Source organism: Salvia splendens, chromosome 7 (assembly GCF_004379255.2).
Source record: "Salvia splendens isolate huo1 chromosome 7, SspV2, whole genome shotgun sequence".
NCBI classification, from domain to species: Eukaryota; Viridiplantae; Streptophyta; class Magnoliopsida; order Lamiales; family Lamiaceae; genus Salvia; species Salvia splendens.
This window is the reverse complement of record NC_056038.1, coordinates 34,535,591-34,549,030: the sequence shown is the minus strand read 5'-3', so window position 1 is coordinate 34,549,030 and position 13,440 is coordinate 34,535,591. Positions and strand designations below refer to the sequence as shown.

The 13,440-nt window shown below is 35.6% G+C and overlaps 4 protein-coding genes across 4 annotated transcripts; 1 reads left to right on the top strand and 3 right to left on the bottom strand.

Moving 5' to 3' along the window:
* The first annotated feature begins 83 nt into the window (after positions 1-83).
* On the top strand, positions 84-575 carry LOC121810790 (two-component response regulator 24-like). Its single transcript, XM_042211519.1, has 2 exons — positions 84-290; positions 363-575. The coding sequence occupies exons 1-2, from the start codon at positions 84-86 to the stop codon at positions 573-575; spliced, it is 420 nt and encodes a 139-aa protein (XP_042067453.1).
* A 1,882-nt stretch (positions 576-2,457) lies between these two features.
* Positions 2,458-3,894, bottom strand: LOC121810789 (putative F-box protein At4g05475). Its single transcript, XM_042211518.1, has 2 exons — positions 3,215-3,894; positions 2,458-3,140 (listed from the first exon to the last, which is right to left on the bottom strand). The coding sequence occupies exons 1-2, from the start codon at positions 3,892-3,894 to the stop codon at positions 2,537-2,539; spliced, it is 1,284 nt and encodes a 427-aa protein (XP_042067452.1). The 3' UTR covers positions 2,458-2,536.
* Positions 3,895-4,826: 932 nt separating this feature from the next.
* On the bottom strand, positions 4,827-5,189 carry LOC121740891 (14 kDa proline-rich protein DC2.15-like). Its single transcript, XM_042133540.1, has one exon. The coding sequence runs from the start codon at positions 5,187-5,189 to the stop codon at positions 4,827-4,829; it is 363 nt and encodes a 120-aa protein (XP_041989474.1).
* A 7,116-nt stretch (positions 5,190-12,305) lies between these two features.
* On the bottom strand, positions 12,306-12,665 carry LOC121740890 (putative lipid-binding protein AIR1). Its single transcript, XM_042133539.1, has one exon. The coding sequence runs from the start codon at positions 12,663-12,665 to the stop codon at positions 12,306-12,308; it is 360 nt and encodes a 119-aa protein (XP_041989473.1).
* Positions 12,666-13,440: the final 775 nt, after the last annotated feature.

The following is a 13,440-nucleotide window of genomic DNA, read 5'->3' as shown; positions in this document are numbered from 1 at the left end:
ATATGTTGTGCTTACTTCTTCTCCCTCTTTTTCTCTATATATATACATTAAACATGCATATGTTGTGCTTACCCTGAAAGAAAATGAAAAAGGGAGGGCGAAAATTTAGCGCGCTTGTGGTGGACGACGACCAAGTGATCCGTAACTTTGAGGAGAAGTTGTTGGCGAGATTCGAACTTGAGACAAAAGTAGTGAAAAATGGGGAGGAAGCTTTGAAATTGTTCCGTGAGGGGTATACTTTTGATGTTGTTGTCATGGACATGGAGATGCCCGTTAAGAATGGGCCCGAGGTAGTCGATATTGTCAATTTAATTAATGTTACCATATTTCAATTTTTATTTTTATTTTATATATTTTTATAGTGGTACGGTGGCACGTGCAGGCCACTCGTGCAGGCCACTCGCGCGTTGCGAGCAATGGGGGTGGACTGCATGATCGTCGGGGTGACTTCCCGTGGTGACGGACCCGAGAAGGCAGAGTTGGAGGCCGCCGGTTTGAATTGCTGTTGGGAGAAGCCGTTGAACGATAAGATAGTCCGGACAATCCTCGACGAGTTGGCCAAGAAATCGTCTTGAACAACCAATTTTGTTGTTGTTGTACTAAACTTTATGTGCTTAAAACAGTTGTACTTCCCAAAAATGAACAAATGAGAATCAATGAAATTGTTGCCCGTGGACCGTGGTTATAACTTGTACATTTGAGGTTTTAAATTATCTATATTTTACATATCAAAATATATTATAATCATTATTAAAACTATTTTTATTGGGACATATGGAAGTGTAATTTTTTCTTTTAAATCATTCACGCGAAACTAGTTTTAAGATTAGAATATTCGTTTAACATCGAAACTCATCATTGATCGAGCTATATATATTTTAGGGTAAATAGTCATTTAAATCACTAAGTTTGGTCAAAATCTAGTCTATCCCACAAAAAAATTTAAAATTCGCTAATTAAATCATAAAATTTCAATTTTTCTAGTTTGTCTCCTATGTCAAATTTTAGGTTGAATCTTTGTTGAGTGGATTGAGACAGATTTTGACCAAACTTGGTGATTTAAATGGCTATTTCCCCTAAATTTTATCATCAAATGTCTTATAACTGAGACATTAAGATCTAATCACAATCGGTATTATTATTTTAATTTAACAGTCAATGATTAAATATTTATAAAACAAACTAAGTTATACCTATATCGATGTCAATTAACCTACAAAATTGATAAAACAGAATTCAAAACTTAATTAATTAGAGAAGATCATGTACCTTCCATTAGTGTTGCCCACGGTTCGAAAACCGCCGGTTCCGGTTCGGAACCGCCGGTTTTCCGGCAGTTTACACGGTTCCGGTTCTCGAACCGGCGGTTTCGCGGTTCGATTCATTTATTTATTTTTTAAATCTGAAATTTGGACTTATACAATAAATTGGAACAAGACAATGGATAATTTAAATTGAAATAAGACGAATAAGGTGAAAATGATATCAATTTTATTGAATTTGAGTTGTAACGGACAACGATACATTACAATTTACAATATATATACAAGTATACAACATACAACAATGTAATATAATTTACAAGTATCGTCGGAACGTAAATAAAAAAAATGAGAGTAGCACTTGAATAATTCAGATGGAAGCACAATAGCACAGATGAGAAATTGGAGACAAAGAGAGAGAATTGGGAGATTGAAGAAAGAAACTCTTATTAACACAAGACTGGGGTGAATGTAAATGAGGATAGAGGGGGTATTTATAGATAAAAATGGGGGGAAATTGATGAATTTGAATTCAAAATCCGGAAAAAAAAATTGAATTTTTGGAAAACCGGCGATTTTGGCAGAAAACCGCCGGTTCGGTCAACAAACCTGCCGCCAAAAGCTGCGATATGTCGCCTCGGGTTCCGCACCACCACCAAAAGCCATCGGTTTGCCGGTTAACTGCCGGAACCGGCCGGTTTCAACGCATGAAAAAGCTACCCCGACTGACGCATTGGTTTCCGCCCCCAAACCGTGAAATCACCGGTTAACCGGCGGTTCCGGTTCGAAAATTCTTGAACCTGAACCGGACCACGGTTCAAATTGCGACGGTTCCGGTTAGAGGAAATTGCCACGGTTCCGGTTCGGAACCGGAACCGGTGGGCATCTCTACCTTCCACGGCCAGAATCAAATATATCCATTAAGTTGAGATTTTAAAGGCATACGTACAGCTCGCGTCAGCTATAATTAATTAAATAAAAATTATGGATAGGGAAAAATCGAAAATTATGGAGTAGCAAAAATAGAAAATTATGTAGAAAGGAAAGTAGGTATAGTTATATTTAATTTATCTTTATTCATTAATTATAAGAAATAGTGCTGCGATAGGAAACAAATAGATAGTAATCAAACATGGTTTGATATTTTCTTAACAGAGTCTACTAAATAAAGACATAAAGATATATTGATAAACTGAAGATAGAATGAAAGCATAAACACAACTAAGCCAGAAATCTATAGAAGAAAGAAACCTTTACGCCTACCATGTTCAGAATCAATTGAAGTTGCCCTCGTAACGTCCATAATAATCTTCATGGTCCTTATAATGGTCATACACGTAATATTCAAACATGAGCGCAGAAGGACTAAACGGATCGCCACCATCGCAATTAGGCCACGGGACATCACTAACAGAGTCATTAGGGAGTTTAAGATGTTTCATTCGCTGATGGCATCTTTCACCCAAATCCCCTCCAAGATCGAGATCAAAACATTGCCTAATGTCAAGAGATTCGAGGTTCGGACAGCTGTCAAGGATCGTTTCAAGTCCTTCGTTTCCAATCCAATGCCCAAAGAGCTGAAGATGCTGCAAATAAGGCATGCTTCTGCTGATTGCGAATGCATACATATTCCGATAGTATACTTCATCAGAAGCACCATTTAGCGATGTAGGAACTTCATACTTAGATCCGTTGCACGAGAATGATTTCAACATTGGGCAAGAATAGCCAATAGCTTCAATGTCGGCAACACCAATGCACGGTCTAAGAGTAAGGTGCAATTCTTCCAAATGGCCAAGTTTTGGAGCTATTCTAGTTGCGCAATATCCTGATATGGAAAAGCAAGCTCCAAGTTTAAGGCGTTTCAGATTTAGTGACCTGTCAGCCAACAAAAAATTAGAAATATATTCAAATAAATAAATAGAAAAATAAAACTAGATTTAAATATTTACCGGTCAACGATGTAGTCCATGAGTGCGTCGTCGCCGAAATACTGAACGGTGAGGTCGACCAATTGTCCCTGGCTAAGATCCACCGCGTGGCGGCACATGGCAGTGTACTTGTGGGTCCACTTCCCTTGAATAGGGTCGGAGAAATCGATGACTCGCCACAGGGCAGGATCCTTGGAAGCCTTCCACCACGCGTTACACACGCGCTGCGCGGTGAAGAGCATCCCGGAAGGCCCCAGCCTCCGCAGAATATTGGCCGTTAAATCTCCCGGGAGATCAGTCCATGGGGGCGAGGATGTAGCAACCGCCTGGGGCTCGGGGTTTTGGATCCGGAAGCGGAGTGGGCCGGCCCACATCCACGGGGACAGCTGGCCTTGCATGAAGAGGCTGAGTAGGCCGAGGCGCTGGTCGGGAGGAGTGGCGGAGAAGTCGAAGTATTCGTTGATGAGGTTGCCGTCGAAATGGGAAGGGCTGATGGAGGCGTGGATGTAGGCATGGGTGCGGAGAGAAGGATGAGGAGGGATATAACTATAAGGGGGGTTAGTTTGAAGGGGAAAAAGAGGGGGAAAAATAAAAGGGTCAATTGGGAGGGGGAATGGACCTAATTGCTGAATTGCGACTGGGAAATTGGGTTCATTGCTTAGTTGTGGGATGAATATTTGTGAAAGAAATAGATTGGACATGGTGGTGGAAGGGAAGGGAGTAACAATTCAATATAGCAAATACAAAGCCTCTATTTATAAAGAGCAAATAACAAATCCTATAATATCTGAAAATAAGAATATTCAAGAGAATCGGATTAAATGGTTACCTGATTTATAGAGATACTATCATACTATAGGATATGGGAGTTTGGAGGGCGTAGAAATAGCGGAACCCGTTTCAATTTACTACTATTTTTAATAAATAGACGGCACTTCAATGGGTGGGACAGCTGACCCAATGATTAATTAAAGCTCTGATCAATCCCTGACCATTTGGTTAAGAACGGGCGAGTCTCATGCCACTCGACCACATCCTTTGGATTAGCTATGGGAGTATTCTAACTTATCATTTACTATTTTTCATTAACTAGTTTTAGTAAATTGGACTCCCCAAAAGAAAATAGTGTAGTGGCACCCCAAACCAACTTGCCCTTTATAAGTAGTGCATTTTTTTAAGGAAGTGTAAATATTTATATATAACCCCCCCCCCCCCCCCCCCCCTCTTAATAAATAATAAATCGATCGTTAATATTCATTTTAGTCAAACTTGTTAGCACTTTTGCACTATATTTATTATCTTGTTGTTTGCGAGCCCACCCTTTGTTTAAATACTTGCAACGAAATTATCATGGAGTACTACTATATTTTAGACCAATTACATTGTATCCTAATCAACTTAAGATATCGTCATACAAAGTAGTACATGAGAATAAATGATGAAAGCACAATATAATGCCTTAGACAAATAATATATAGAAATTGTCACAAGTTGAACTTAAAGGAAATTATTTAGTAGTATAACTATCACATAGCTTTGTAAGTGAGCAGTATGCAACTTCCATAATTGGGGTACAAATCACAATTAATCTAACAAAACATTGTAGAAACTTAAATCACTAGAAATTGATCATTTAGGCACATTGGAAGCCTGATGGAACCTTCTTGGAGCAAGCATTGAGAAGCAAACTAAGAGAAATGGGAAGACTGAGGTGGATGCCCAAAATGTCGGCCTTGAGGGCGGTGCAGAGGCACACGGCCGCCTCAAGATCGACCAGCCCGTCGATGAGGGAGCAACACGGAGTTACTGGGGGATCGGTTCCGATTATGACACCAATCAATGCACCAAGCAAATCAGCACAAACACCAAGCTTTAGGATATCGATAGGGCAAGTGTCCTTGGTCAGCTTAGGTGGTGTAGTGGCACTAGAAAGAGTGAAAAATAAAAGGTTTAGCACTAGGAAAAGTGCAAAGGGTGTTGTGCTCTTGGAACCCATTTTCACTCTTAGGATAAAAAGTTTTGGTAGAAAGAAGTTACTTGGTGAATTTTGGATGTGTAAATTTGATGCAGGAAATGAAGTTTTTATAGGCAAAAAAAAATTGCTTAATTGTCAGTGCATTGCTGGTGATATAAATATTTATTGCTTGAACAATGTAAATAAACGTAGGAGTTATTACCAGTATTTTAATATTAGTAAATTTAATGAAATCAAACAGAAGGTGGAGTTATTAATATCTACATTTTAATAGTAATTTCCATTAAAGCAAACGGAATATGAAGTTATTACCAGTACTTAATACATAGTAAATTCAATGAAAACGAATGGATGGTGGAGTTAAATCATATTACCAATATTTTGATGACAAATTCCATGAAAACAAATAGAGTAATACATTCCAATATTTCTTGCCAAAATTTATATCATGCGGTTGGCGTATGATACGTATTCAAAAAATGATGGAAATAGAATGATTACGTACCACTAGTAAAGAGTTCAGCTACGACCATTTGAAAGAACCACCAAAAAAACAAAATGCGTCATTTCTATTAGTCGCTAAGTGTGTTAAATTTGGAGAAAATGTAGTAAAAGAGAAGAAAGAATAAAGTAGTAGACAAATAAAAATAGGGAATTCATTTTATTTTGCCAAAAACTGAAATCAGTCAATAACTTTAAATGCCTTGAAAAGAAATACAAATCAATTAGTTTAAAATAGATGGAATATATTTTCTTATTTGATTCCCGTGTTTATCATAATTAGAATATTATTATTGCAACTATAAAAAATATCGTATGTTAATAACATTAATCACAAATATGTCGCGCTAAGATAGCTACACTAATTTTTATAAGGTCACGTTAAAAATGCATATAGTAGTCTAATTCAAAATTAAGATCAATCTTACACCATTAGATCTTAAAATGAGTGAATGAGATTAAACTCCATGGATTTCAATAAATAATAGATAAAAGGCCAATAAAAAGGTAAAATCATCAATGTATCATAATATGATAATTTTCCAGTTGTTTCTGATATCAACATAGTGTATTACAATATCGACACAATGATATAGATATTTCAACATACGTAAACGAAAACTTTAACACAATGTTATTGATATTGTACATGAATTGTACTATTGAAACTTTTTGATGCATTTATTAACCTATACGAAAATTTAAATAAAAATTACTCTATCTGTCTCACTCTAAGTGGAACATTTCTATTCCAGCACGAGATTTTATGTAGTGTTGTCTTATGAGTTAAATAGAGAGAATAAAGTAAGAGATAGTGAAAAAGTAGAGAGAGTGATGTTTCGATTTTAAAAAATGTGTCATTTAGAATGAGACATCCAAAAAGGAAAATGGTTCACTTAGACATATGCAATTGGGGTTTCGTTAGAATAATTACCTTTAATTTGATAATATATTTTTTACGAAAAAATAATTCAAATCGAGAGAGCTACGTAAATTTAAATTTTTAAGATGATTTTGAGGAAAGAGAAAGTCGTTAGTTTTAACTACCATACATAAACACTTTAAATTTATTTAATAATTTTTAAAATTTAAAATATAATCTAATTGACATTATTTCAACCATCGATTTTCTAATTTAATGGCTAAGAATTGATCTTAGTTTGGTATTGCTAACTAAGTATTAGCAACTGATTTTTATATTTATATTATAGTCACAAACTACACGAAATTCTTAAATATAAAAAATAAGTTATTTTAAATAGTTTCCACTCAGGAATATAAACTTGTACATTAACATGATTAATTATCATGAATAATACTCCTTCCCTCCCTCCTAACTAAGTTGAGTCAAAATTTTTAGGCAAGTAGATTAAGAAATTGTAATAAAAAGGATATGGGAATAAAGTGAGAAAGATAAGTATAAATGACTGAATGTTTTGTTTTTATCAAAAGAGTAAATAACGCAACTTAGTCCCAAAAAAGAATATGACTCAACTTAGTTAAGACAAAGGGGATGGAGTACTATAAAATAATAATGGATTTTAAGATAAAAAAAATTCACATTATATCGGCTTTTGCTTAAAATGTTATCAATTAATTCTATGTAAAAGACGGATTTTCACAAAAAAAAATTACATCAACAAAATCAACATAATTTTACAAACTATATTTATTTAAGGATAATTTGCCTGTAAATACACAAACTTTCAACATTTTTGTTTTTTCTCATGAACTTTTATTTTACGAATGTAAATACATATATTTTGGATATTAAAAAAAGAATTCCCGATAAATACTTTCAGCCAAATTAAAATTGATGTGGAGTATACTTGCATATTAGAATGTGCATGACAAAAGGTGACAAATCCGTATGACATGTTATTAGCCTTCAAATATACAAACTTTCGACATTTTCTGATTTTCCCTAAATGTTTCCTTTTCTCATTTAAATGACTGAGAATTTCTAATTTTTTTCTCAATGAAAATATTCAATCATTTTTTTTTGTTTTTGTGAATTGCTCTAATTTTACCATTTTCTAAATTTTAATTTAGGTTGTTTAGACGATAAATAACTTTTTATTTATATTAAACAATGTCAAATATTTTGAAAATTTAATAAATTTTAAGATATATTATTTATATGTGTGATTTTTTTCATTGACTTTACTTTCTCAATTAATATCACTAATGAATTACTATCTCTAATCTCTAACTATCTCTATATCTATCTCTACCAATGAATTACTATCTCGGTCTCTATCTATTTTCATTCCAATCTATCTCTACCTTAAGGTTTTACTTTAATTTCTCAATAAATATCTGCAATTTAAATATCTCTCAATCTATTTACTGCATTCCTATATTACTATCTCTATGTGCAATTTAATTAATTCTCAATCTATTTACTACATTCCAATCTTACTATCTCTATCTGTATCTCTATCTCTGTATCCAATTTAATTAACTCTCAATCTGTTTAATACATTCCAATCTTACTATCCCTATCTCGTTAATTTCATTCCAATCTCTCCATCTCTTTAGAAATGGACGCGTACATTCTTTTTAATTCTCATATCTCCTCCATCAATAACCATCAAGTTATGCTGAATACTATTATAATCTCTCTCTCTAAAGTACTCCATTTTTTAACTTCATTCATCCATCGTTAAATATTTTAATAGAATCATCAATCCATCATTAAATATTTTAATTTTTTTTATTCTTTATCATGGTAAAATATTTCATTCTATTTTTAGTATTTTTACTAAAATATATATATGTCACTGATCACCCGTGAGCGAAACCCGCACTTCGTCTTCTTTGATGAAACGAATTTCCTCTTACGCTTCTGTACTCTATATCCTTACAAATAGGAATCAAGAGGGACAATAATTCAACCAAGATTTCTTATTAAAGTTCAACATTGAGATATTTAACGGTAAAATTAGTTTTGCTATCTACACTTTTTTTTTTGTATTAATTTGTTTCCATCTAACGGTACCCTAATTTGAAAAATACAAGAGAACCAAAAATATGAAAAATTTGTGATGAGAAATATTTTGGTAGTACTATTATTTTTCAGAAACGATAATGTAGTTATATACTCCAGATTGAACTCACTGAAAGAAAATCGTGGCTCCCGACACCTGCTTGCACTTTCATAAAACCCTAAACCATAAGGCGCGAATTATATTTGAGGAAATGTATGTATTTAAATAAATAAAAACACGTCCCCCTTCTCAATAAATCGACAGTATTTAGTTAGTTCAAATTTATTCTATTTTTTTTCCTGTTGTTTGCGAGCCCACCCTTTGTTTAAATATTTACAATGAATTATCAAGTCATGTAGTACTACCTCCTCTTTTAAAAATAATACTCCCTCCGTCCCATAAAAATATGGGCGATGAGTATGGCATGAGAATTAAGACAAAATTGGTAAAGTAAGAGAGATGGGGTGTATGGTATGGTAAAGTAAGAGAGACGGGGTGAATGGTATGGTAAAGTAAGAGAGAAAGGAGTAGAATGGTAGTTAGAGTAGTGTTAGCAGATAGTGAGACATACATTATTAAATTAAAATAAATTTTCAAAAATGAAATGCACATATTTTTGTGGGATAGACAAAAATGGAAAGTGCACATAGTTTTTTGGGATGGAGGGAGTAATAATTTTTATCTTTTCATTTTTAAATTATATAATTTTTAATTTAGGAAACTTTTAAATGGGAATAGAAAACACGATTGATCGCGACTATGAGAGGATTAAAAAGCGGGAAAGAAAGGGGAAAACAACACAATTCGACCAAAGCTCGAAACAAATGGGAATAGCTCGAATAAAATCAGAGTATCTCAACAATACAAAAACTCAAAAGAAACAACATTCAGCAGAAGCATTTCGAGAGTAGAATAATGCTATGTACGAAGACACAACATATTCTAGACATTTGATAGACATTCTTCACTTTTATGCTCAACACCCACCGTGCTCGTCACCGCTCAACCTGCACATTTTTAAAAAAGAAATGCATGGCTTGAGTACTTGATGGACTCAGTGGACAAATGCCAAAACAATTTTATAAAAACAGTTATATCATGCCACCATTAAGCGACCTCGAGGTTTTAACTTGAAAAGGCCCGAGACACTAAAAATATCTCAAACACAAACTTTCAACTTATCCTCAAATCCTTTTTCTTCATCATTTCAAAACACAACCATTTCTCCTTGAATTATTTAAGAAACTGTCATATCTGTTCTTTAGGGTGCCGTGTAGGGGGGTCACTTTCCACAAGCACGAAAATCGGCCAACCCGTTCGATGACTCACGGTCCTCATCGTGTACACTAGTCCGAGTAGGGACGCACCCTTGCTAGGACCCGAATTCGATTACCATAGTCTGGCATAGTAGGGTCACTCCCCTCCCTAGCCCATCATCAACCTCATCATCAACAATCTCATCAACTCGTGAACAACATAATGCGAAACGAGAATGTGGCCGCAAACTCAATCACTGGACCGGCCGACCCAAAAGACGGCTCACGATCCCCATTGGTGTACACTAGCCTGAGTAGGGACTCACTCCCTAGTCAGACCCGGATTCGATTTCAATAGGTCTAGTAGGGATAACTCCATTGCTAAACAAACAGATAGACATTTATCAAAATAAAACATGGCATGGTATTCCCTTTGCAAACTTTATTGTCCTCAAAAACGTATTTGAAACACAAATCACTTTTCTGTCATGGTCGAGCATCAATTCACATCACATCATTAAAGCCAAGCAATTTATAATATCACTCAATAAATCAACACATAGCACCATATAACATGCGCAACAACACTTTCACTTTGATCACATATCTCGCCTCATCATTGAAATAAATATAATAAATCAATCACACATAACATGATGCTCAAACCGATATATTAAAACGAAAGCTCTTAAAAACACTTTAGTTCGAAAGCCCACCTCGTTCGTTTAAAGCCTGAACTTGTGTTCCATTCCGTTTTCGAAAAGCGTGCATGACGTCACCCCTTGATTTAATGTACTCCGGCCCAATCTTTAATTCCCTAATAACATCCCCAACTTATTTCTTTAATTTGCCAGAATCGGCCCACTTCCTTGATTTAATCATATGGCCAAAATCCTTAAAAAAAATAGCTCATAAAATACTCCATCGTCCCTCTCATTCTTTTTTCCAAACAACATCCTACTTGAGGGAAATCAGCGGCGCCTCCATTCCTCTTCCTCTCTTTCGCCGGCAAAAATACAGCTCCACCGCCGCTAATGCCGCGACGCAGCAGGAGCTGCTGCTGCTGCTCGCTGATTCACCCTTCCTCCGTCCAGCCTGGTCTCTCCGTCGCCGCTGCCCCACGCTCCAAATTGCAGCGTCGTCGCCGCTTCCATCTCCTTCGCTGCCTTCCTCACACCGCTGTTGTCACTGCATGCGGACAGCTTCGTCGCTGCTCGGTCTTCATCGCCAGCAGCCCGCGCTCCTTACTTTTTCCCTCAGTCAGATCGCAGCCTTGCTGCTGCCAAGGTGCAGTTGACGTCGTCGCCTCGCGAGTTCGTCGGACTGCCGTTCTAGCCCCTTCACCGTCGACTCGAGACAAGTCGTGGATGTCTATCAAAATTCAGCCCGTCTCGGCCACAGCCGCCGCTCAGTCGCTGGTGCTGCTGTTCGGGATTCGTCGAGCAGACGAGCAGTGCCATCGCTGTCCCGATCAGCATCACACCGTCGCTGTCACTCCTCCATCTATCTCTCGTCATCCCCTCTTCACTCTCATGTCTCCGATTTCATAGAAAGAACTCTCAACGCGTCAAATGCCTGCATCTCCTTTCCTCTTTCGATCACCATCACTCATCTCTCTATCAATTCGTTTTGTTCCATCCAAGTAAACTCTGTAACTCACGGTTCCTTCCCTATTTCTATCTCAGATTTATGAAAGATGGAGACGTGTGATATATAGATGAAACCCTAATTGTTCTTGTTCCTATTTTTCAGGAGGTGCTGCCAAAATTTTTCCATAACAGAAAAAGAAGTGGCTGATTTTTGTGGAAAGAGATATATAATAAATTATGTGGAGATTTGGTTTGTTGGATAGATTTTAGGGAAGATGGAGATATTGATGAATAAACCGTGTAGAATGAGGTTAGGAGAAGGAATTCATGTTGACTGAGGATTTGACGACCGGATTAGAATAATTAATTAATATTTCAGCTTCTTAAAATTGGTCCCAACTAAAAGAAAAAAAATGGGTATAAAAAGTTGGGGTGTTACACAATTAGTCTTTAAATCTATGTCATTTCAAAAGTTGTTATTTTCATCGGATGGATGTGGTATATTTAGGACCAATTACATTGTGTCCTAAGTGAAGATATCGTCATATATACAAAGTACATGAGAAATAAACGCTTAATGCACAATGCCTTAGACAAGAAATATATAGAAATTGTCACAACTTGCAATTAAAGTAAATTATTTAGTATTATGACTCAAAAAGGGTCACAATTAGCATCTCACCCTCTATCGCATAGGTGAGCAGTATACAACTTCCATAATTGGGGTACAAATCACAATCTAACAAAACATCGTCGAAATTTAAATCACAAGAAATCAATGGAAGCCAATGGTGTGATCATTTAAGCACATTGGAAGCCTGATGGAACCTTCTTGGAGCAAGCATTGAGAAGCAAACTAAGAGAAATGGGAAGATTGAGGTGGATGCCCAAAATGTCGACCTTGAGGGCGGTGCAGAGGCACACGGCCGCCTCAAGATCGACCAGCCCGTCGATGAGGGAGCAACATGGAGTTACTGGGGGAGTTCCGATTACAAGACCAAGTAATCCACTAAGCAAATTAGCACAAACACCAAGCTTTAGGGTATCGATAGGGCAAGTATCCTCGGTCAGCTTAGGTGGTGTAGTGGCACTAGAAAGAGTGAAAAATAAAAGGTTTAACACTAGGAAAAGGGCAAAGGGTGTTGTATTCTTGGAACCCATTTTCACTCTTAGGATAAAAAGTTTTGGTAGAAGAAGTTAATGGTTAAATTTTGGGATGAGTAAATTTGATGCAGGAAATGAAGTTTTTATAGGCAAAAAAGTTAGATGCTTAATTGTCAGTTGCTGGTGATATAAATATTTATTGGTTGTAATAAAATCATGTTACTAGTATTTTGATAGTAATTCAGTGTAAATAAACGTAGGAGTTAGTACCAGTATTTTAATACTAGTAAATTTAATGAAATCAAACTGAAGGTGGAGTTATTACCTACACATTTTAATAGTAAATTCCATGGAAGCAAACGGAATATGAAGTTATTACCAGTATTTTAATACGTAGTAAATTAATGAAAACGAATGGATGGTGGAGTTTAATCATATTACCAATATTTTGATAATAAATTCCATGAAAACGAATTTTTGATTTTTTTTGTTTTTCACCTGGTAACCAATTCCGACCAAATTAAAGCTGGTGTGGAGTATACTTGGCATATTACAATCTACATGGCGAAAGGTGGCAAATTCGTATATATGACATATTATTAGCTTGCAAATATACGAACTTTCGATATTTTTAAAATTTTTCTCCTATACTTTTGTTTTCTAATTTAAATACTCATTGACTATGAGATTTTCTAATTTTTGTTTTCAATGAAAATTTTCAATCAAAATATATTTTTTAAATTTTGGTTGTTTTAGACTATACATATTTTTTAATTATATTAAACTATGTTTAATGTGTTGAAAAATTAGTACTCTTACTTTATATGCCCTA

Bases quoted from the DNA above. Each gene is read 5' to 3' on its own strand.
- LOC121810790 (XM_042211519.1), top strand. From the start codon at position 84: ATGAAAAAGGGAGGGCGAAAATTTAGCGCGCTTGTGGTGGACGACGAC. The intron at 291-362 runs GTAGTCGATATT...ATATTTTTATAG, and splicing joins CCGTTAAGAATGGGCCCGAG to TGGTACGGTGGCACGTGCAG.
- LOC121810789 (XM_042211518.1), bottom strand. From the start codon at position 3,894: ATGTCCAATCTATTTCTTTCACAAATATTCATCCCACAACTAAGCAAT. The intron at 3,141-3,214 runs GTAAATATTTAA...GTTGGCTGACAG, and splicing joins ATGGACTACATCGTTGACCG to GTCACTAAATCTGAAACGCC.
- LOC121740891 (XM_042133540.1), bottom strand. From the start codon at position 5,189: ATGGGTTCCAAGAGCACAACACCCTTTGCACTTTTCCTAGTGCTAAAC.
- LOC121740890 (XM_042133539.1), bottom strand. From the start codon at position 12,665: ATGGGTTCCAAGAATACAACACCCTTTGCCCTTTTCCTAGTGTTAAAC.